General features: G+C 48.6%; 1 protein-coding gene across 3 annotated transcripts in view; it reads left to right on the forward strand.

Annotated features, from left to right (window-relative positions):
- LOC146197629 (zinc finger protein basonuclin-2-like) overlaps window positions 1-10,245 on the forward strand; it is a 425,472-nt gene extending 415,227 nt beyond the window's left edge. For all 3 annotated transcript variants that reach the window (XM_084599540.1, XM_084599543.1, XM_084599541.1), the window contains one exon: window positions 6,401-10,245. In XM_084599540.1, coding sequence (XP_084455666.1) covers window positions 6,401-9,304 — 2,904 coding nt within the window. In that variant the 3' untranslated portion in view covers window positions 9,305-10,245. The remainder of the gene's footprint in view (window positions 1-6,400) is intronic.
- The last annotated feature ends 14,733 nt before the right edge of the window (window positions 10,246-24,978 follow it).

Here is a 24,978-nt window from a genome sequence, read left to right on the forward strand (position 1 = left end):
GTCTTCGTGGCTGCGGCTTCTCAGTTTTTGCTACTTCTTCACCACGCTTCACTCTTTCCCTTCATTAAACTTTTGCGACCATATAGATAGAAATCGCGGAGCAGTTTGCTCCGATTTAAGGACATAATTTAGATTGCGCAAGACCGCTTTGTACCACCAAAGCTATAGGCCCACTCTTCCTCACTGCTTGGCTCCAATTTTCGCGAGAAATATCACATTTAAACGCAGCTTTTTACCCGGGACTGTCAAAGGCATGGAAATCCTTGCCTTTGCGTATACTGGTGCAGTAAGTGCACTGTCAAATAGGTGGAGTGTCAGGTTTTGAGTTGAAAATTGTATTTCGTCGTTCTGAAATATCTAGCTTTTTTTTTTTATTTTTTAGTGCGCAATCTTGCTGTAGACTATCCCGATTCACTAGTTTTGCCGATGTCTGTCTGATGCCGTTTACAACTTGAGCTGCACTTTTGCGATGGTATATATAATCGAACGGACCGATCCCCTTGGGTGCGCGTTCAGATACACTATAGGCCACGCAGGCATATTTACAAATGTTTTAACGGCTCGGACGGTTTAAAGAAGAATATTTGTTAGGACATATAAAATGTACATAAGCAAGTCCCAGAGCACGAAGCCTGTATCGGGAAGTCATAGGTAGTTATAAGAATTCAAGTGCAGACAAGAGAACGAAGCAGAGGCAAACAACACCAACCAAGGAAAGGAATATACTTGACGTTTTGGCTCCCGTACCGGAGCCTTGTTCGCAATGAGGTACAAAGAGGAAAAGCAGGTTATTTAGGCTTGAAAATATTCCCTAGGCAACGGGCGTACGCGCTGCCTCCCCTTCTTTCTTGCCGCTCCTTCATGTATACATTCACGACCAGACGGGTTTCCGTCAAACTCTCGACTAGACGAGAGAACAATGCAGCAGTTCGCACTGAAAAGACCGAAAATCAGTATTAACAGTAATAAGGAAACAAGACTCGAATAATCATTATATATAAAAGTATAGTAGCGAAGAAAATTACGGTAAGGCTAGCGAAAGAAAAACAAAATCAATAGTTCACGCTTAAAAACACTCAAGAATCCGAACGTGTAACAGAAAAATAGATGCCACAGAAAGGATTTTGAGTAAATAACGTGAGGCAAGTCGTTAATGTAAAACAAGAACAAAAACAGACAAAGCGTAGGTAGATGACAGCTTCAGTCGAAGGGCTATATCTATGTCTTGTAGTTTTTCACGTAATGTGGTAATTACTATACTCTTCGATGTGCGAGCCGAAACAGGGGTGAAAACCGATCTCAGTGCTATCGTGCGTATAGTTCGCGTTTGTCCTCCTCACTGACTTAACTGTGTTATTTTTTTCGTATGGTCACTTGCTTGTTGTGTGTGAATTTACATTTTGTCGCATAAGCTTCATGGTTGGGTCATATATGTATGGTCTGCAGTCTGCAGTATAAAAATAGAAAAAAAAAAATTTCCCCGAAACGCTTTCAGAGAATGAAACGCTGATTTCCAGCTTTAACACATAAGGTAAGAAATTGGAGAACTGAGGAGGGCTTGCGATGTTTAGCGTAGCAAGCGGGGTACTGCCCCTCTTCACTGCAGCGCTGGGTGCATGCGATTCATACACATCGCCTTCTTTCTGCAACACAACAGTCATTATATCGGTATCGTAAATATTAGGTCGTTTTTTTTTATTTTTATTTCCTACCATCCCATGTTATGTAACTTTTTAAGTTGTGACATGTCAATTATGATGTACGTCTTTTTGAGGAGAGTCATCATTTCCACTTCATATGCGTGTTGGCTATATAAAGAGACTCCCATTTTAGACGTGCACTATTCTCACATAATTAAACGAACCAAAATAAGATGTTTCGCCACGCGCGCTCTAGAGCACAATAGCGCCAGCTGCGGGCGAACGCAAGTGTTGAGGATGAACTGAATGGAAACTCGGCATCGGTTACAGCCGTTGGCTGCCAAGCAACAATAGAGAGGGCGTCATGATGCCTGTGTCTCCCTATAGCCGTCGCCAGGTGCCGACCTTATTAAATTAACGAACATAAGAGGAAGAGAGAAGCCGACAGAGTCGTTAATTAATCGTTGGGTTTCCTTTTATGCAGTCCCCCATTTTTTACAGCTCTCACGTACAGGCGTAATTCCTGAGCTTAGGATTTAATTCTTGCAGCTGACAGTGGTGCCGGAGAGACAATCACGCTCGCTGCGTGGACGAATTTAACCAGCACGCCAGCTGCCGTTGTTGTTAAGTGGGTCAATATACATTATAACCATTTACCGGACAAACATATATAGGCTGAGTTTACGTTCCTCGCAAAGTGTTAAGCCGAATATACTGGAGGGGACCGAAAACTAACCCCCATAGCCTTGTGTTTTTCTTCAGTAGAAAAGGCAATGGTTGCCATGTAATTGAAATTGACTGATGAGGTCACACCGCGAATGACGGAGTCAAAATATGTACCTTATTCAGAGCCGTCACTGCAGGTCGAGCGGCCGAAAACCACAGTAATCTTTTACGCAAGCGCAGGCGGAGTCGCCACTAACTGGTGCGAGAGCAAGTGCCGAATATATAACAATATATGAAACTCCTGGTCAGAATTTCCAGACATCCATCTCTTGTGCATGACAATTTTGAGAATTGGGTTTGAGGAAATGAAAGACGCAGTAATACCCGCCGTGGTTGTTCACTGCTCGGTATTCTGATCCACAGTATATATGTATAGGGCTCAAGCCCGGTTACGAAACACGTGGCGTCCCTGTACTGTGTGCACATTCTGGTATACTGCAGCGTGGTTGAAATTATCCGAAGCTTTCCACTGCGGTGTCCCTCAACTTGAACCACTTTGCAGAACGTTAAGCAGCCATAAACCATATCAAACCAAAGGCGCATGAATTGCCGCACTTCGCGGTATGGACACCTTGATCGCGGCGCGAAGGAAGCGAAAGAAGAAGCATGAGACAGTGATGCTGCAGTGGAGGATTTCGGTTGCATGCACGCAGGATTGTGCACTGGTAAAGAAAAGCACACAGGCGCCTTTCGCGTTTCACTTCCACCGAAACGCGCGCCGCGGCTGTCACTTGTATCAGTGAATGTGAACCCTTATCGAAAAGGCTGAAGAGAAGGTAACTGCATGTGTAAAAAAGACACACACACGCACACTTGCTGACATTTTTGTTTTTTGTACAGGTATGTACACACCTTTGCTTGAATGCCCAACGTGTTGTATACGTATAGTCTCGTAGGCGGGTGTATACTATGCATGGTCTACACCTGTGAGAACGCCTCGCGAAGCTTTATATATGATAGCCAAGATCACGTCTTCTGCTGAAGTTCCTGAAGGCATAGCCAACTTTGGCGGAGATACCATGTTCCCTAACGGTTCTAAGTTCACGAAGTGACATGATCGTTTTTTGCCTCCTTATAATAGGCGCCGAAGGTATAAGAACGCCTCCTTTCGTTTCACGGAAAGGTGAATTCGGCTGTTTGTGGTCAAGGGGGCGTAACACCAGCTCCAAGGCAGGTGCAGTAGCATTGCTGGCCTTTATTGTAGAGCGCAGCTGCGCCGTTCGGCGGCTCGGTCGCGTCTCCGTCGGTGGCGCCGTAGCCGAGTGAAAGTCGCGAGCCTAATATAATTTCTTAGAAGAGGAAGAATGAAGAGCCACGAGCTATTCGCGTGGGTCTTCTTTCTCTTTGGCTGGTCAGAAAAATACACTGCTTTGTAAAGGCACATACATACATACATACATACATACATACATACATACATACATACATACATACATACATACATACATACATACATACATACATACATACATACATACATACATACATACGTACGTACGTACGTACGTACATACATACATACATACATACATACATACATACATACATACATACACACATACATACATACATACATACATACATACATACATACATACATACATACATACATACATACATACATACATACATACATACATACATACATACATACATACCAAATTCTTTGCCTCAATTATAGCAGCAACGCTTAAATAGCTGCGCTGAAATTTCGCATTAGGGAGCTAGTATCGCAATCGTCCTTAGAAATTTTTCATTTATTTGCATTGTGAGTGGCATTTCAACGGACGCTCTGCTATGCCACATTAAAAGCTGCAATTCCTTGAGCAAGGAAAAGTAGTGTTTAAAGCGACACTGAAGATATTTGTGGCCATAGTCTAACGCAACATATGTGTAGAGTTCTAGTTCAACGTTTGCGACTCCACACACGCAGCCACGTGCGTCCGCTCCCGGAGCCAGAAACGTGGCGGCTTGAGAACACATTTAAACATTCACGGCCACCCCCACCAGCAGAATGGTTTGACGCACTTGAAACCTAAGTTTTTTTTTTTTTTTTTTATGCTGCAAACTTGAGGTGCGCGCGCACAAGGCGGTCGAAGGCGACGAAAGGAAACGCACACATCGCGTTTGCACTGCAGAGTGCACGTGCTGGGAGAAGACAGCGCGTGTCCAAGCAGCGAAGGAACGGCACCGAGGCATCGCGCGCGGTCGCTTGTGGCTCAGCCTGCAGGCGACATCTGGGGGCGCGCTGACAACGGCTCATGTATACACTGCTGCGGCCACGCGCCTGTTTCCAACTCGTCCGTGGTGTGTCGGCGCATATTTGGGCTACGTGCGAGAGCCCCGTCCGGCCGCGGCGCGTGTATTTGGAGAAGAGGGCCAGCTCTTATCAACACAAAGCGGCTGTGCGCCCGCGTTGCCGAGAAGACGACGACGACGAGATGCTGCGCGGCTATTTCGAGCCTCACCCGCGCAAGCACCGCCGCCACCACGCCGCCGCCACCGCCGCGTACACGATTTACGACGGGAGGTTTGTGCTCGGGGTCTTCGACGAGGAGAGCCTGGGCTCTGTCTAGCCGGCCGTCGTCACGCGGGCGCAAATAAACAGCGGGTCCGCTCGCGCGCCGCCGCCACTGCCCCCGGCGTGTGTCGTCGTCCGCACACGCGCGCGCGCGTGCGCTGGATAAACTCCCCGCCGGGGGTTAAACAAAGCCTTTGTCACCGGCCCGCGCGGCGTGCGCCATGGCTGCAGACGAGCTTCCGGTCCGACGCTGGCCGTCGCTGCGTGCAAGAGATTCCCCCCCTTGTTTTCTTTTTCTTTTTGCTCCCCTTGGAGACCGATGCCGTGTTTGGACGCGTGCCGTGGCCATCGGCGTCGGGCGCGATAGGGTATTGGAGCCCACAACTCGCCACCGCTTTGCAGTTCGCCTCGATCCCGCCCCGCTATTTTCTATAACGGTCTCTGGTATACCGGACGTCTCCGGAATTCCTTTCGCAGCTCTTGGTTCCAGACACAGCATGCGTGTGTGGCAGAGAGAGAGAGGGTTAATTTACGTACGGCATTGCGCCCTTATTTAGTGTACAGGATTATGTCGTCACTTCTCTCTTGGCCGCCTACGTCGTTGCACGGCGGAACAGACCAAAGTCGGGTTGGAGTTGAGCCATAAAGTGTCTCCATCAGGATGTTGCTACCATCCACAGCATCGCGTAGTAGCTTTCAAGGAGCGGCAAAAAAAAAAAAAAAAAAAAAAAAAAAGAAAACGCAAAAGGGGAGGCACATGTAAGAGGGAGGCTGAATATAGACCAGTCATTTGCTGCTTTATGACGGGAGTGCGCACAGGGTCAAGGTACAGCGGTTTCAACGAGAGAAAGCCGCCTGCGCTACGACCCTTCAGTAGGACAAACCTAGAGTGGTTAGGATGTTGAAACTTCCCCCATAGCAACCGCTCATTCTGGCACTGTAATCGTAAAATGCAGAACTGCGTTTGTTAGAAGCCGGCAATTTCTGTAGCGTGCAGCATTGCATGCAGTCGTGGGGATGCTCTACGTACGTTGAAATTTTGCCGCTGAGTGAATCCTTGAGGTTTCGCTTTGCGTGAGAAACCAAGCGTAGGCGTTTAACCATCCCACCAGCTCCGTAACTTCAACGGAGAGTTTTTTCCTCCAGCTGTGTTCCATGCAGGAGCAGGAAATCGGGGAGCTGTAGGCCTGCAGGGCAGGCTCGTAGGCAATTATTTTTTTTTAGGGAGGGCTCAAGGCAATCTACTAACGGTGGAGTGCTGAAAGCGCATACCCGACTAGAGCCACTGTAAAAAAAAAAGAAAAAAAAAACACCAGCCTGGGCAAACCCTGCGTTCCCTTTGGATACATGCCTTTATGCCGGTGTAGAAATATGGTATAAGACGCTCAGTTCACACGAAGACGCTAATAGCGACTCTCGAGGCCCTATATCAATGCCGTTAACCTTGTTTGCTTTCTCTAGGCGTATACCACGGACCGCCCATTCACGTTGTATGCGTACTTTTCTCTCGCAGGATACGCACGGCATCGTCTTGGAGCGCTGGTGCCTGGCGAGTCGCGACGAAGAGCCGACGATCATGCAGCAGTTCCTGCGGTTTGCCGAGACCCGCGCCCTTGCCCACCATTTTCTCACCAGCGATGCCGCCCCGCTGGCGAGTCCCGCCGCCGACGGGCCGCCGGACTCGGACATCAAGAAGTTCCTGGAGCGTAGCTGCCGGTCCGGAGTGGTGCCTGCCAAGCCGTCCCTATCGCTGTTCGGTGGCAAGTTCTCGACGTCCGGAGACGCCTCCCTGCTGTCTTCGCGGGGCACGATGGTCGTGAACCGGGGGCCGTCGCTGCGCCATCATCACCACCACCACCACCCACCGTCGAGTGTGAGCTCGGGACAGTCCGTGTCGCCTCCCGCAGTGGGTTGCTCGCCGGCGGCTAGCCCGCTGGCGGCGCTTTCTTCGTCGTCGCCGCTGAATAAGTTGCAAAGTATGCAGCCATACGACTTCCGGCAAGCGGACCGCCGGCCCACAAGCCCCGACGCTGCCGCGGGCTGTGTCACGGACAGCGCCCGGGCACCCGGTGCGATGCTAATGCACGGCCACCACCATCATACTCAGCACAATAACAACAACAACAGTAGCAGCAGTCCCAAGACGCCGCTTTCGTCCCCGACGCACAACCACAACAGTTTCACAGCGCCGTTCCCTAACCACAGCTCGGACCTCAGCCTGTCTGAGGGTCCCTCGGACGACGAAGCCGCCGGCGTCATCAATCTCTCACTGGGTGTCGGTTCTATGGACTCCGTGTACGCGGCACGCAAAGTGAAGCACCTCCGCAAGTCCGCCAACCCGATGAAGCGCCGCTGGAACCCGATGGTGTTGAGCACTCTCACCACTAACCCTGCTACTGGAAAGCGCAGGGTTCAGTGCCACGTGTGCCTAAAGACCTTCTGCGACAAGGGCGCCCTGAAGATCCACTTTAGCGCGGTGCACCTGCGAGAGATGCACAAGTGCACCGTGGAAGGGTGCAACATGATGTTCAGTTCGCGCAGGAGTCGGAACAGGCACAGCGCGAACCCCAACCCGAAGCTGCACACGCCCAACCTGAGGCGCAAGATCAGCCCACACGACGGAAGAACGGCGAACCCTTTCCCGCTGCTTCCGCCGTCAACGTTGCTTAACTTCAACAGCGCCAGTGCGCCACCGGGCATCATGCCGCCGTCGTCCCTTGCAAGCGCGCTTCACGACAAGCTTGGCGCTGTGCAGGAGAAGCTCGCGTCTCTCTGTTCACCGCATAGCGTGCTAGGGTCATCCGGTCCACTTCCTTGCGACAGTGCACTGAGGCTTACCACGAGAAAAAACAAGCAAGAGGACAGAGCGCCGTCGGTTGAGCAGATGGACGACAGGTCGCCGCGTCGCAGGGACATCGGCGGCGTTAACCTTTCCATGGAAAAAGAGGAGAAAGCTATGGAGCCTCGGCCAAGCCTTGCTGTGCTAAGTGAAAACAAGGGAGTACGCAAGCGCAAGGCGCTCAATCCAACCAAGTGCGCCGCGGTCACCAGTGACGACGATTTGCAGTATGTCACTTCGGATGAGTCATCGAGCAACACGTACATTGACCACAATGGCCTCATGGAGGAGTCCAAGTCAGACGATGACATGGACGACGTGGACGATATCTCAACGGACGGCCAAGACGATTCCAAAGACTTTGATGACGACCTCGACGACAAAGACACAGACGGCCACATGACGCCGTCTCCGCCGCCGATCAAGTTCAAAACCGAGCGCGAGGTTCCCCATTGGAACTTCGAAGTGGAGCAGGGCAAGATCGGTGGCATTGCAGCGACGATCAAGAAGGAAGAAGAGAAACCAGAGGCGATCCCGAGCAGCAACAGCGAACCGCGCAGCTCTCCCGTCATCGCCAAGAGGGACACATCGGTCGAAGACCTGTCCACGAAGAAGGACGGGGAGAGGACTTCACCGGCGGCGAGCATCAAGACGGAGGACATGGCTGAGAACCCGCTGCGGCACCTGGAGTCGCTGTCGCTTGGCGCCTTCGCGGGCCTCGTGCCGACGGCTCCGCGGAGTCTGTCCTCAGGTGGCGTGTCCTTCCACGCGCCCGGACTAGGCCTGGCGGACGTGCCACGCGACGTGCACGATCCGTGCCTCCGCGACTGCTCGCCGCCATCGTCCGACCAGCACATGTCCTCGCTGCTGCCGGTGTACCGCGACGCTGCGCTCGTGGGTCCCGGGCTGGAGATTCCGGTGGACAAAGAAAATCCCCGGCGGTGCACAGCCTGCGGGAAGGTGTTCCAGAACCATTTCGGCGTGAAGACGCACTATCAAAACGTGCACCTGAAGCTGATGCACAAGTGCACAGTCGAAGGCTGCAACGCGGCCTTCCCGTCGAAGCGGAGCAGGGACCGCCATTCGGCGAACCTTAACCTCCACCGCAAGCTGCTGTCCACGTCGTCGTCAGAGAAGGGAGGCGCCTCCCCGTTCCTCGACAAGGCGCTGTTCCCGTACCCGCCGTCGGACTTCTTCACCAGACTCTACGACCCGCAGGGCCTGCCGCTAAACCTGGCCGATGTGTACCACAGGCTGCCCGAAGGGTTCGCGCTGCCGCCCAGCTTCACCATGGGGCCCTTCCACCCAGGAGCTCTCTTGGGGCCCCCACACCCTTCGGCCACTGGCGGCGGCGGCGACGACGAGGAGGAGGAGGAAGACTCGCGGCCCGACAGTCGCGGCGGCGAGTCGCCGGCCAGCTCTGGTGGCGTCGGGGGCGGAGGGGGTGACTCCAGAAGCGCCCCCAGTCCTCTGAGAGGGGTCCCGCACGACGACGAAGACATGAGCACCGCCACGGACAGGGAGGACCGGGCGTCTTCGCCCGTCGACGAGGCGCCGGTCGCGGTGGCGGCCACGTAACGTCGGCCCCTCATCGGCCGCGTTTCTCAGGACTCTAATGTAACGAGTGCGCGGTCTACTCCCCTCCCTCGCCGTTTTTTTTTTCTTTTTATACCTGTTCCCCTCCTCTTTCCTGTACAGCACCGCGGGGCGACAGTATTCAGCATCTCTCATGTCCCACCCCGCGTCCCTCCACATCTAGTTCACAGTACAGATCGCGTGCTCACAGGGGCCCGTGCTTCACCGTTAAGCTTATGCGAGGCGCTTATACTTCACCGGTGCTTTGTGGCGGCGATCATACACACACTGCCTTTGAAACCGGTTCTTTTCTTTTGATACGTGTGAGTTGCGAGACCTGTCTGAATCTGAACTATAGGCTTGGCCGTCCTCCACAGTTATTATGCTCGACCAGCTTGTTGGTCGGTGCGCATCGCGTTAATTCGCCGTTTTCGCACTTTCTTTTTCACTACGAGGCATTTTCCGCCTCACTTGTTGGCGCATCCCCCTCGCCGACAGCGACGGCGTTGCGCGGGCCCTCGTGATCACGAAGCCAGATAAACATACATAGACACACTTACACACTTCATTTCGAACGAGCCAGCGCGAGAGGCCCTGTTTAGGCGTTCCGTAAACCAAAAGCTCTTTGTGTGGTTTGTTGAGTGTGCGCGTTCACTGTATAGAAAACAAAAAAAACAAAAAAACGGGCGCGGGACGCACGCCTCCCGAGCGCTGAGACTCCTCAAGGACTCCGAGTGTGTGCGCGCGTTATGCGCGACGACAGTATCAAACCTTGTGTTTTTGTTGTCCGAATTCTGTTTTTAAATTATTTCCACGTGGCTGCAAGCATCCTGTGTGTCGCCACGCTCACAAAGCAAAATGAACCTGTTTCACGCGAGACATTAAAAATGAAAAAGAAAAAACAACAACCTTGGGATGAACCCAATACCAAGGGACTTGCCAAAGTTGAAACTTGTCTTTTTTCTTCGTGTCATTGGTGCATTGCACCAAGGCAGGAAAGCGTGGAGATTCCTGCTATCCTGTGTGGATCTACCTGCACGCAATTGAATAACAGCGAACTTTTAAGCTTCTCAACGGGTGATGTGAGGCTCTCACGAAACAGTAAGTTGCGCGAACGTTTCTTGGTCTGATCAATCGCGATTTGTGCGACAAAGTGACGGAGGGGTCAATGCAGTGGCCAGGTGACAGATAGGAAATTTTTTGGTTCGGTTCGGCTCACGCTTTGCTGGTTCAATTGGCGGTTCTGCCTCGGTGTGATATTTTGTTCCAGTTGGAAATGGTTGGAATCATTTCAGAAGTTCGGGGCGAGAAAGAAACAGTGAGGACGAATCGTCTTTGTCAGTCCTATTATGCTATTTCCTTCTCTTCCTGTGGCGTGACTAAACGAGACCAAATAAGTCTTATGCGAGATATTTCGGTCTGAGACTCTTGAATGTGTTTTAGGAGCAGAATGCAAAGAATTTGCCACTACAGGCGCTAATTCAACTAATTAAAAATTATTATTCTTTCTCGCAATTTAAAACCACTTGTATAATTTTTATTTATTTATTTATTTATTTATATTTTTTTTTCATTTTTCATTGCTTCACGCGCTATACCTTCACGTAAAAGTGACTTTCGAAATAAGCTGGGGCAGATTAAGACCAGTCCATTGAATAACATAGGGCGGTAATTAAATGTCGCAGCAAGAAACAATGCGATCAGCGCAATATAGTTTTCTCCGAGTATCAACAAAGGTTACCCATTCTTTACGCAAGTTCAGTGTTGGTAACGCGGTCAGTTTACGAGCCGGCCCCTCATCTCTGGTTGTGTTTGGAGTAGCATAAATAAGGTTATCCACATAAAAGCGCGGCATAGAGGTGTTAAAAGTGTTAGGGAATATGCTAGCACAATTTAGAAAAGATAAGCTTTGGGAAGTTGGAACGAAAAATAGCTGAATTTACGAATAAAGAACTGAAGGATACCACTATTTATATGCCGGCATTCTATCTTGCTGGAAGACAAGTAAGGCGAGAAAATTCAATTTCTGCATTTGCAGAAACAACGGCACGCGAGGAGCACAGACCCGACACCAGGTGGCGGATTACATTCATTGGTGATACTGTGTAAAATGGATAGGGCAACTTCAAAACGCTCGTAGTGGCTTGCGTGAGCACGAAGCGATGGCAGAAATCTGCTCGGAGATGTTTGTGGATATTGGTTATAAGGACATATATCATGCCAGAGAGACTACGTGCAATCTTTTCATGATCGCTGTACTGAAATGCTATTTGCATATAAAGGGGGTGTTGAAAGGATTAAATTACTGACCATTAGCTTACTGCCTCGTTCGTGCACCCTTACGAGATATATACACATGATGGCAATCGCTTAAAGAAACTTTCAGGGAATCAAAACAATAGGCAAGTTTTTGGGGAAGGTAACTGCGAAATACGTATGGTTGAGATTGCTTGAAAGCTAATGAGTGATTACCAGCCTACTGCCAAGCAACTACACTCAAAGAGATTAAACGTGAAAAAGCGAGGAGTGTCCTCTCCAAATAATCCGCGTGAAGGCTGTAGAATGTTCGTGAGTCTGCTGTATTGTTTTCGCTACCCAATTATTAATAATAAATGGTAATTAGATCACTTGAATGATTGTCTTTAGGAACAAACCGTGAATTTATAGGTGTCGATCGCCCTGAATAGATGGCTGAAATGCTTGTACCAATTAGCTACTCTTTTTTTACCAGCTTTAAGGGCTAATTTGCACAACGTGCACGATTCCTCTTGTCAGTGGAGCTACTTCAGCGTTGCACAGGAAGGTCAACCTACAAATCAGGAAGGGAGTGAGGCAGCATGGGAAATATTGCTGCTCTTATTAACGCCGCGTTATTGAGGCCCGTTGGTGTAATGAACCTTCGATTGGTACGCAGATATATCCTGGAGCCATCGAAGTAGAATTCGAACAGGACGAGAAATGTTTACATGCCATTGACATATGTAAAAAAAATGACAGTACAGAAGCTTATTTGCAGCATAGAACGAAGACAGTACGCACGCTATGGTAACTCGCTCCGCGTGCAGGCAGAACCGATCGCTAGACGGTGGGCGTTAACCTTATTCGCATCGAAGCCGGAGCTGGCCATTGCCTACGAAAAGATACATCTCATCGTGCTACCAGTGCATTGCATGTGGAAATAATCGCTCATTTGCACACGGGTATACAGTTCGTTGCTGCTATGTCTTCACTTCACTTCACTTTAATACCTTAAAGACCCTCATTAGAGGGTATTACATAAGGGGTGGGGCGCACGGAAATGAAAAACAGAATAGGTAACATATATGTGTAAGTAAGTTATACAAATGCAAGATTTTCACTGCTCAAGTATACGTGTGATTCGTTCAAGAAATAAAGATGGACATGTGATAGCAGCAAGTTTTCGGGGAAGGCCGTTTCAGTCGTTGGCAGTCCGGGGGAAGAATGATGAAGAAAATGTAGTGGTGCGGGCGTGAGGTCGGGACACTTGCTGCTGATGACCGGTGCGGAGGGAGATACGTGGTGGGGGTGCGCAGATGTAAGGTTCTTGTCGTAGTTCGGATTAAAAAAACTTGTGAAACAAACATAAACTAGCAATGTAGCGACGATATGAGCAAGGGTCAGTATAGTTGGACTGTGATTTTAAGGATGATATGCTGATATCAAAAGAATACGATGAATGAAGAGAAATAGCTCAAGTTACCGACATTCTAGTAGAAATTAAGAAGAAGAAATGGACATGGGCAGGACATGTAGTGCGAAGAGAGGATAACCGATGGTCGCTGAGGGTAACAAATTGGATTCCAAGGGAAGGAAAGCGTAGCAGGGGGCGGCAGAAAGTTAGGTGGGCGGATGAGATTAAGAAGTTCGCAGGGGTCAAGTGGATGCAGTTAGCACAGAACCGGGTTAAGTGGAGAAATATGGGAGAGGCCTTCGCCCTGCAGTGGGTATAATCAGGCTGATGATGATGATGAATGAATCTAGTTGCTCGGTTTTGAACTGCTTCAATTGAATTACTCTAGCTAGCTAGAGTGGCTGCACCGCAAGACAGGGATATATCGGGGGAAATGACTACCCGAGATCGGATGCCACCTCGAGCGCTCACACAGTGGGTGCGGTTTCACAGTCTAGCGAACTGCCAGCACGGGCAGAATTACGCTTCACGATTACATCACAAAATCTGACACAAAAGTGTGTATCAGTATGCGTTCCTTCATGGGGTCGGCAGATGTGCTGGTCGGAATCGATCAATAAGAACGGGGCTAGCCGATCAGTTTGCGATAGTTATTGCGATGTGATCGTAGCGCAGGGCCACGCAGTCGGTGCGCATCCGTGCTCGCATGTTGATTCATGAGCGTCTTGAGAAGAGCCGTTTGCGTGCTCATAGAGCGGATTTCGATATAATTTATCACCGGCGAGGCTAAAGATCGATATATTGCGAAGCGCAATTCGCTTCGCGCATATTTTGAAAGCAAGAATATGTTTGCCAGGGACAAAATAATTCGAAATATCCGGTTTCGATATATCTGGGCACGAATGTAATAGTGAAGAACAGTGGTAATTTTCGAGTTGCTGATGCTTTCAACTTTTTAAGGTTATCAGGAGTTGAAACTTGACCTAAAATGGTATCGAAGATTTAGACAAATGGTGACACTGAACAAATGCAGTCATAAGAGCTCCTCATTTTATGTGAACCTCCACCGAAAAGTTTGACATCTCTATGCACAATCTCGGTCAGGTGCTGTATATATAGAAATCGCCTTCTGTGAGCTTCCTCTAAAGTTCGGCAGCGGCTCTTCGACAAGATGGTCACAACATCTTCTAAACATGCGCCACGCTTCCTGGTTTTTCGCCCGCCGTCGTGGACGAAAACTCATCGAGTTATGCATGTTTTTATCAGCCACTAAGCATGCATGACACTTCGACATCCAACTTTTCAGCCGGTTCAGAGTGTGCTTTTAAAAATATCCTGCGAAAGAGCATAATTGTTGCTGGGCAGGCGTAATGTCACTTTCGACAGTATACAGGCAAGTGTGCTTTTTTTCCAGCTTTCTATGACTGTCCTTGATACTCCAAGGAAAGTCCAGAGAATTAAGGGTAAGTTGACTTCGGAAATAAAGATGGCAAATGTTGCATTTTGTTCAAATTCATTACGAAAGAGCTTGACAGTGACCACAGTCGTATATAAAATTCACCGCAGGAGAGCTGGAAGAAGGGCCTATAGGGTATAGCATCGGCCTCGAATTCGTGAGGTACCAGGTTCGATCCCTGATGCCGCTGGGCGCCCACCGGTTTTCAATGAGTGCAAGATTTCCGTCAGCCCGATGCTCCGCTCTCTCTTCTGGGGCGAAAGGAGAAAGACCGCAGACTGTCGGTTGCGGTGATCTATAAACGAGCGTTGTTAGAAGAAAATTGGCTTTTGTTTTCTACGACAGCGTATAGGGCTCTTTCGGCCGAAAAGACGTCAAAGAAACTCTATAGAGAGTGAGAAAAATGTGTCGGAAAAAATGCTGTGGTGCCGCTATGTGGCGGCCACTGGAACTACATTGAGACCTGATATGTCGTTGCGCAGACAGATACCGTCTCCGCGTACGCAGTTTGAAAGCGGATTTTGCCGCTCGAACTGCGCGTCTACGTCGATTTCGCAATGCGGAAGCACCCCTGATGGCTACAAGCCACTGTCGCGTCATGCCCTTAAGGCTAAGCTTAAGTGTCCTCTCAATTTATTTTTCCTTTTGATGTCTTTATTACTGCGCCCCAAGCCTGCCCTTCGCTTATTTCCGTCGCCTGTGAGAAACAGTCACCGGATTGTGCAAAAAGCTCCGATTTTACAGCCTTAATGTAGAATACCTTCTATGTCGCACAACGGGGCTTGTTCGTTGGACTTGAGTTCCACATAAGCTGGTGCACGGTTACTAGCACGCGGATCATTACGAATTCGAGCAGATTTTATTACAACTGGTCAACATTTTACTTAAACGAAGTCTAACGCGCCGGTTCAGTAGATATAAAGCGCCCGACCGTGCTAATCCCGAGGACCATAGTTCGATCCCCGCGCGTTGAGGCAAAGTTTCCACAGGCGCGGAATCATAGCTTAAGTGGCTCAAGGACGCTAAAACCACACAAACCAAACCAAATATCTTTAATGAAATAGGGAACCTAATAAATTAGCTCTAGGTTTCTCATCTTTCTCCTGTAAAATCCCGTGGGGTTAACCGGTGTGCATTATTCAAGCCCAGACGTCCCTATTTAGTCTCATTTTTGTTATCTCGTAGACAGGCTGCCATTTTCGCAATGCCTATAGCGTACCAATCTGTGGCTAAACATGCACTGTGAGATCTCTTATTAATGCGAAATCATTTCTTGCCTGATGAGTGCCGTTCTGCCGTTATGGAGCCACGAGACAGAATAGGAACGATAGAAAAGCTTTAGTACATAACCTGAGTACGGTTTCTTATGGTGCGATTTTCACCTGACCATGTGCGCCCAGTGTATATGCGCGCGAAAAACTAACGATTGCAGCTTCCTTTAGCGCCGACAGCACGATTACCTCGGAGTATACTTACAGCACTTGGCCGGAGCTTTGAAACCAAGTGTCCCTGCATGTATTTTCATTTTTTCTTCTATATTCCCTGACGCACATAGCAGGACAGACATCCAAATTTTCGGCCGACCTCTTTGCCATTCCACGCAACAAATCCATCTATCTACCCACTTGTCTGGTGGCGCTGCATGTGTTGTTAGATTGCTTCAAAGGTGGTTCCCGGAGAAGGGGACATTGTATACCCTAGTTAAAAACGTTCTCAGTTATTGTACTTTCGCGCGGTCAGAAATTATCAAATGTAGTCGTGCTGCGGTATGCACTCTAAATCTCTTTACGCACTGGAGAGCCAGCGCCATGGTCCACGCGAAGAAACTCCATGGAGTGTAATCTAGCGCCTCCATTAGCCTTGTGCACTCGGAACCTGCCTGAGTGGACTGTGTGTGCAAATAGTAAGATAGACAGGAGCCGCGACTAAAGCGTGCCGCAATGTAATCCGCCCACGCCTACAGTGGCCGCAGAGGTTAGAAAAGATATTTAGCAGACTTTGATGTCAAAAATTCTACATTTACATATATGTGGCGGCCACTTGAAACACGATTTCTCTACGCGGTATATATAGGTTATTTATTTAGCGTGCGGTGCGATGCACCGGTAAAAGAGGTCTTACTGTCGCAATAACAAAAGCCACTGGCTAGAGACAGTAGCGATGGTATAGCGGCACCGTGTACTAATATAACCGCATGGCGTCGCCAGTCCAGGCCCAGCGAACGGGAACCACGGTAACGTTGTCAGTATTTTGATTATCTGCCGCGAGTCTGTCAGAAATTATACCTGATTATGCTGTTGATTTCGTATCTCTTAAGCACTGTTTCATACGAAACGAAATGCGATCTCAGTTCAGCGATGTTTTAAAGAACTGATTGCAGTGGAAATAATGCTTTCACAAAATAGGACTGTAAGGAAAAAAAATCTATTATTCGAATATAAGTAGTCTTTGACCATGGTGATCTCTCTTAAATCGCTTTTGCACCTACCTGTCAACGCCCATGGTAGCAGTGGCAGCACTGCGTTGAGGGCATCAAGCGTTCGGCGTTTCCCCGTGTCCTCCCCTTGCGCTTCCTTCGATCGCCGGCGTGTCTTTGTGTGCGATTTCCACTTCTCCCTTTCATCACCCTCCTCGCGGACACGATTTGGTCGACACGTCACCTGTTGTCACTGCTCCGAAACGAAATGCAGAGGCGAGAGGGGGCCAGAGAAATAGGGTCTGGCCACTCTGAAAAAATACCTCCGATCATGGTCCCATCCGGTAATATTCCAGATGGATCGCAATCAGCAGAGTAGGCGTTCCTGTCTATTTTGCTCCCTTTTTACAAGGCATGATGCGGCTGATGCTCTTTGCAGAGCTGCAGTGTTAGTGTAAAATATTAGCTAAGTGAGTGGAGGTCGACAAAGATCGATTGTAATACCCTTACTTTTAAATTGGAGACTGGCGTCGCAAGTAAATACCAGTGAACAGTGAACAGTGATTCTCACTGATGTTTTAAAGAAGTAATTCTTTAAATGCAAGGGGATGCTTGACCTCCCCAGAGAAGGTCTCGCCGCTCGTCTGCGTGCTCGACCGCAAATGTCAGCCAGAATTGAGACATTAACTTGCAAGGGGTCAGAGTGAATGGATCCAGAAGAACAGTTCGGCACACAGACCAGAGTTTATGCGATTAGCGAAGCTGTCAGATTTTTTTTTTTTTTCTGTTTGCGTGTGAAAGAATTGATATTAAAAAAAAGAAAAAAAAAATCGGCTGCTCCTTGCCGGCGTCATCCACATCCGGAGACAATAATGTGCTGCTTTGGATATGCATGGCTAGTGAGGCATATAGTCTGCGTCACTACGCGTTATTGATTTACTGCTGAAGTCTACCGTAAAGACGAATTCTCTGCATACAGCTAGCGTTCTCGGTCTCGTCGAAGCTGGTGAAAATTCTGTTCGCGAATAAGTGCGTACTGCAGCGCTAAAGTAAATGCCGAATTAACGTGTTAAATTGGGTGTGCTGAGGTGTTGAACAAATATATGGCAGCGCAAAGACAAGGACGGCGCTAGTTATGGAATTTGTCACGTCCTGTGTAGTACATGGACGGCGCTTTTCTTACCAGCACCAGTGATAAAAACTCGGGCATAAAGGCAGTGAACAAAGCGATTTCAATAGCAACACAAACTGCGCAGTCTGAATCAGCGCCGTCTACGTCCCAGCAATTTTCGCAGCTCTAATCGGATGTGTGCCTGGCTTCATATCAGTGCAGCATGTGACATATTCTTCGTATCGTGCCCGTCATTTTCGACTCTACACATCAGCAGCAGACATGGCAGTAATTGAATTACAGTAATGAAATTACTGTAATTTAATTACTTTTTCTGGTAATTTGTAATGTAATGAATTACTTTTTTGGGTTGGTAATTTAGTAATGTAATGAATTACGTTTTGGTAGTAATTTCTCAGCAAAAGTAATTAATTCCTTATGAAATTACTTTTACTAAAGTACGTCACTACTCCTTCGATAGACAACAAGTAGAGTGCCGCGAAAGCGAGAATGACATGCGGCAAGCCGAAGCCCCTCGTAACGGATCGGCAAAAGGAGACAGAATTGAGCAGAACAGTGCGCCTGAGACCTCGTGTGTAGCAGGGCACGGTAACCATTCTCCAAGCAGCAGGTTTCAAGGCGCCAAGGGAATGCCGAAGGGACAGATGGTGCAAGAAGGCCGGAGTTGAAAACTAGTTGGGAGCGCGGCGCAGTGGCACTCCCTGTTGCGTCGGCTAGGGCACAGTGGTGCCTGGTTACACTCGTCACCACTGGGAGAGGGAGGATTGTGGTTGGGGGAGATAGGCGGAAGGGTCCATGGCGTGAGCCACCGTGGCTTGAGCATTGCTGAGCAGTGAGCACAAGGTGTCGAAGTCGATTCTTGGGACTGCGGAAGCAATAAATAACCTAGCTTTTTCAGGCCTTCAAATGGCAGAGACAACTCCGGGCAAGCAATAAGCTGGGTTGGCCGGTCATTTCACAATCGTTGGACTATGCTACTGCTTTTTTTTTTTTTTTTTTTGCTATTGTCTTGTTTTTGTAATGGCAAGTACTGTACGAAAGAGGAAAGAGATAGCTCCGTGGGAAGAAATTTGGCGGGAAAACGAAAGAATGTGTGCGCTTCGTGTCTGGATAAAAGTTGCTGCATTTTTTACTAGTTTTACTTAGTTTTTGCATGGATGGAAACTAGGAAGTAATTTAAAAGTAATTGAATTACTCAGTAGAAGTAGTTGTAATGTAATGTCATTACTTTTTGGGAGCAGTAATGAGTAATGTAATTTAATTACTTTTCAGAAGTAATTTGCCATGTATGATCAGCAGTATTGAATAATCTCTGAAAACGTTGCTTTCCGGAGATTATTGACGACGCTTTCAAGTGTCATAAACTCGTGGAGCGACGTCACTGATAAGCCGCCAAACCAAGATTTACGCCCTTCCTATAAGTTACCATAAGATCGAATATTAAAATAATACTTGTATACGTTGCACTGCTTTATCACCCTTGTCATTCGACGAGAGGGCGCCCACTTCCAGTCACTGACACAAAGGCGCTTGCGGCTGTTCCGTAGAGCCAAACGAAGGGGAGCACTTCGGAGAGCGTCCTATACAGTTCGTGCCTATCAACCCACTCGGAACGCATACAGAGTCGATGGTCGGCGCTTAGCGGCGGAAGTGTGGAGCAGGGCGCCACCCGGAAGCCGTAAGTGAGAAGTCGCGTCGCTCGTCCGACGCTCACGTCGCCTCCCGAATCTTCCTTCCGAGTGCGCCCTTCCTGGGCTGGCAGGAAACAAGGGCAATGGAGCAGACAAGCGTCCTCGGTCGCAGTGTTAAAGGAGTCCACATAGGCTGGGCTAGTTTCGAGGAAGCTGTTCGATGGCCGTATATGCTGCGCGACGTTTTAGCTCTTGCAACGAAAGTTCCTGAACGGATTTGAAGGGAGGGAAAAGTAAGAAATTATGGCCCTAACGACGCGTGCACCACGTAGGAGACATTATCATCATCCTGACTACACCTAATGCAAAAAAATTAACGTCTGTCCCGTATACCTTTCAACTAACCTGGCTATAGTCCTGCGACCGCTTTCCTTTTTTGTGCGTTCAGGATTAGCCTCTAACTTCCTACATCTCACCGGCCGCCTACCGTTCTGCCGACCCCGCCATGCATGGCTTGCCTTGGAACCCAATCTGTTATCTTTAGCGACTATGAGTTATCTTTCTTTCTCATTACATGGCTTGCCCAAGTCCATTTCTTCTCGATATCTTGATTGTCAATACGTAACGTTTGTTGCCTGGCCCACTCTGCCTGCTTACTTTATCGTAGCCTAACACTTATTTTCCGCTCCATAAGTCCGTAGGAGAGTACCGTTATAAGATACAGCTGTTATATATTTTCCTTTCGAATGATTCTGGTAATCTGTCATTGATAAACTGATACTTGCCAAATGCGCTCCATCCCAATCTTGTTCTATAGTTATTCCACTCTCATGGTCCGGACCTGCGTTGACTACCAGTCCGATTGAAGCAGACGTATTCCCTTACCACTTTCAGCTCATCGTTACTTATCGTGAACTGTTATTCCCTTTTGAGGGTGCTAAACACTATTTAGGTCTTCTGTATATTAATTCTTAGAGCTGCCTGTCTGCTTTGCCTGTATAGATAATGAAGCATATGTATGTGATTTGTCTCCTTAGATATTTAGCGATTGGCAATGTCATCAGCGAATCTCAGATTACAGAGGCATGCTTCATTAATTCTTATTCCTATAGCTGTACCCAATCCAACTCTCTGAATACTTCATCTAAGCAAGCGGAGAATAACCACGGAAAAATGGTCTCCTGGCCTAACACCCTTCCTGATGGAGACTTCATTATTCATTCTTTATGGAGGCCTCTGGTTACTGTGCAGCCGCTATACCTAGGTGCCTTCCAGTACTTTTACATATGCTTTATCTAGACCATGATTCCTGGAAAAATTACAGAAGTTTCTTGTTTCCTATATTATAGCATATTATTCCGGTATCGTCTATGATGTAGGTTGTAAAAAGTGAATTATTTTAATTTCTGCCCAGATAACCACAATGATTGCCAATGTGTTCGTAGGAACGGTCTTTTCCAGCACATCCACCAAACTAAGCCGAAGTTTCAGCTGTCAGAGTTGGTCCCGCTGAAAGGCAAATATATGCAATAGCTAACCCTCAAGACAGAAGAGCATGGGATTTCGGTGCGCGTTATATACTGTACTCGTGGATTATGAATCAGCCTTTCAAGTGGGCTCTATTTCTTGCACGTGACTGCGCCTTTTCGCGCCCAATTCTAATGACCTTAGATATACAAAGATGATCAGACTTAGCTGAATTTAATTATGCTGCAATAATATGGTTCTTACTAAGCCTCACTTTATTTTACATATCTTCAATAAAGAGGCGGTTGCTGACTAAATAACGCAAATTATTCATTCCTCTCTAGCACTTTCAGTGCCTGATTGAACAAACCGCACTTATTTAGGCACTTATCACAACAGGATAACAGCTCCATCTACCAAGACAACTCGCTGTATAAGAGAATTCATTGCAAAAGCTAACACTGTCAGCGAAATAACTTCGAATTCAACCAAGTGTCCCAGCTAACTTTGTGGTTTCTACTTGGGCATAGGCCAGCAACCACCGCGGGTTCGAGCGTCGCGCAAGCCGAAGCCCCGATCAGCCGTCACCACGCGCACACTGAAACACCGCAGCGCGCACTCAACCTCCACTGGGAGGAGAGCACTGCGCTGCAAAGACACAAACCTCCAAGTTCACAAAGGAGACGTTTATTGAAACGCCATCCTCCAGCGACACACACACACACACACACACACACACACACACACACACACACACACACACACACACACACACACACACACACACACACACACACACACACACACACACACACACACACACACACGCACGCACGCACGCACGCACGCACGCACGCACGCACGCACGCACGCACGCACGCACGCACACACACACACACACACACACACACACACACACACACACACACACACACACACACACACACACACACACACACACACACACACACACACACACACACACACACACACACACACACACACACACACACACACACACACACACACACACACACACACACACACACACACACACACACACACACACACACACACACACAGTCACCGTGTCCTGGGAGCGCGCGAGGAGCAAGGCTCCCCTGCGCGCACGAAGTGACACGGAGTGCGCGCCGCAAGCACGCAAGGGCGTGCTGTGATCTCTCTCTCTCGCAGTGACCAAAGGGTTCCTTTGAGAGAGAGTGGGCAACCACCGCTAGGTACGCCTGTCGCGGATCGTTGGATCACGATCGACAGGCTCGAGTTGCGCTCTCAGGTACGACCCGGAGCAGACGAACTCGAGTACACACTGGTCTGCGCGGACAAAGGCCGGCAGACAAGAACAGTTGCGTACGCACCTTGCGACGTCTCGGAGCGTCTCTCCCTGAGCTCCGCTCGGACGGTCGCGCGAGCGCGGCCGTCGAAGCGGTGCCGTGTTCCCGCCAAAAGGCGCCAATGGGAACAGCCACTGGGACGCCAGGGCGGAGCTGTGGCCCGAACTACAGTGACAAGTCGTCCGTGCCTCTCTCCGCCGCCTCAGGCGGGAGAAAGGGAACGAGGAGAACAACTGGGAAGCGGGCAGCGGCCGCTCAAAGGGCAGCCGTAGCAAGCCCGAATCCCACAACTTGGATCAAAATTAAAAAAACAAAATACGGTTACTCCTAGCACAGTGAAATAAATTCAGAAGAGTCGCCTGTGCTAACCTCCAGTATCTTCTTCGTTCACTATAGTTAATTAGTGAAGACTAATTAGCTATTTTTGTAAGTATTGGCGTGAGAGAAAACTTGTCAATGCAAAAGTTGTATAGATGATCTCGAAAAACAGGTAGCTACGTTGTTTCCATCAAACTAGCATTTGCGCAAAGTAATATTTTTAGAAGCCGAGAACGAGGCCTGGCGCAAGAAAAAACAACAACATAATCATCGAGACTGCAACATCACTTTAAAGCCTCGAGTCGCGCCCGAGACAAAATCTGTTTTTGTGGGCCGTGCTCTCTACGACGAAGTTAGTTGTACGCACTTGGCGAATGATTTAAAGTAACAGCTGGTCACGTGACAGCATTTTTTGAAAGCCTATAAACGGCGGCGTAGTCGTAGTGTGATGGAAACAACGTAGCTACCTGTTTTCCGAGGCAATCTACAACTTTTGCATTGACACTTTTTCTCTCAAGCCAATAATGAAAAAAACAACAACTAATTTTATGTCTTTTTTGTGCTCCCAAGATTAGCCTAATTATCCGCATTAATTGCGTACTGATAACCATTTCTAAAATAGCCTTTCTGATACCCTTACAGTAGACGGGTTCGTTGCGTTTCGCCTTTGTCGGGACGGGCCACGGCCGAGATCGAACTCAGACCAGTAGTCGAAACCACCAAACAATCGCGGCGGGGCTGTAAGAATAAAATTATCAATGTTCAGAATCTATGCACATCATAACTCATACTGTTGAGGATAGGGGCTACGTGTTCCGGCTTGATGTCCTCGGGGGATTCTCCTCATATTCGACCAATTAAAGCAGATTGGTGTACTGTGCGACACCACGGACCTCGAGCACCCACGACTCGAGTAGCCGTCGTAGCGTTCGGGAGGCGAGGATCATTGAGGCGATGCTGAGTGTTTGGACCTTCAAAGACCCTCGGTGGAGGCTCACCATATTATCCCCCGCTTCCTGTAGACGGCACGGCCTGGCCCAACCAGAGGAGGTCAGCGGTCACCTTTTTCTGTCCTCCCCTCCATCTTTCACTTTCATTTTTCCTTCTGTTAAATATCCTGTCTCCTTCTCCCTTCTTGGATTTCCTTTGTTTCTGGCGGCTAGGGTTAATGTCAAGTTCTGTGGGCAGCTGCGGGGATCTTTCACCTCATTATTGAATAGGCTCCATAGCGGTGGGACTCTGTCAGATACTCAACGGGAGGTGCCGATCACTCTCCTTTGCAAGGACGAGTCGCGACGCACAACTGACCTGTGAGCCTGTTGTCCCATCAGACTCCTGAACATCGACTACAAACTCATAGCCAAGTGCCTCTCGATGCGCTTTCCGCTCCTGATACATCGGTCCCAGGCTTGCTGTGTCCCTAGTTGGCCCACTCAACTCCATGGTTTCGCTCTTAGAGATAATTTTTAATGGGCTAACTCGAAGAATTTATTAGGTATCTTATGCTCATTTGACCAAGAGAAGGCGTTCGACGTTGTTAGTCATCTCTACATGTTCCAAGTCCTGGATAAAGCTGGCATGTATATATGCCCTGACTTTCAGCGCATGGTCAGGGTTATGTATTACAGGCCAACCTTCTCGGTTACTATACATAGTCGTGCCAGTAAGGCCTTTGATGTAGGCTGTGCAGTCCGGCAGGAGTAACCCATATCTCCAGCCCTCTACGTGATCGCATTTCCTCTTTTCCACTTTCTCGTGATAGTCGCATTAACAGGTTTCATCTTTCTCCTGGTTCACTACCAGTCGCCATATCTTTGCCTATGAAGATGACTTGATCATATTCGTCCCGAGTGAGACTTCAATCTCGTTCGTTGTCGATGCCATGGAGGTGTACTGTAGAGATGTGGGGTGTTACGACCGTGCATCCGCATTTGCGCGCTCTATTGTTCGCCTGTGGGCATGAATAAGTGCTGTGGAAATGTGGTGATGGTCCAATGGCTCTAAGTGAGCCTGTTTCCAGGAAGCCTGTTTTGCTTTGTGGACAACCTGCAAATGCCAAATTGACCCTGTCAAGAGAACATCTGGAAAAACACAAAGAAACGTCCCCCTGCGGGAAATAGCAGGAAGTGCTTTCTTTCTTTTGTTCACCCTTCCAGTCGAGAAGTGCTATCCTCCAGTGATGAATGCCTCCTATCCAAAGGAGACGACAGAGTGACATGTCCGCTGACGTGCAGGACAAGAAAGGAGCATGAC

The sequence above is a fragment of the Amblyomma maculatum genome, chromosome 3 (genome assembly GCF_055883805.1).
Source record: "Amblyomma maculatum isolate TAMU_Amacu chromosome 3, ASM5588380v1, whole genome shotgun sequence".
Classification (NCBI taxonomy): Eukaryota; Metazoa; Arthropoda; class Arachnida; order Ixodida; family Ixodidae; genus Amblyomma; species Amblyomma maculatum.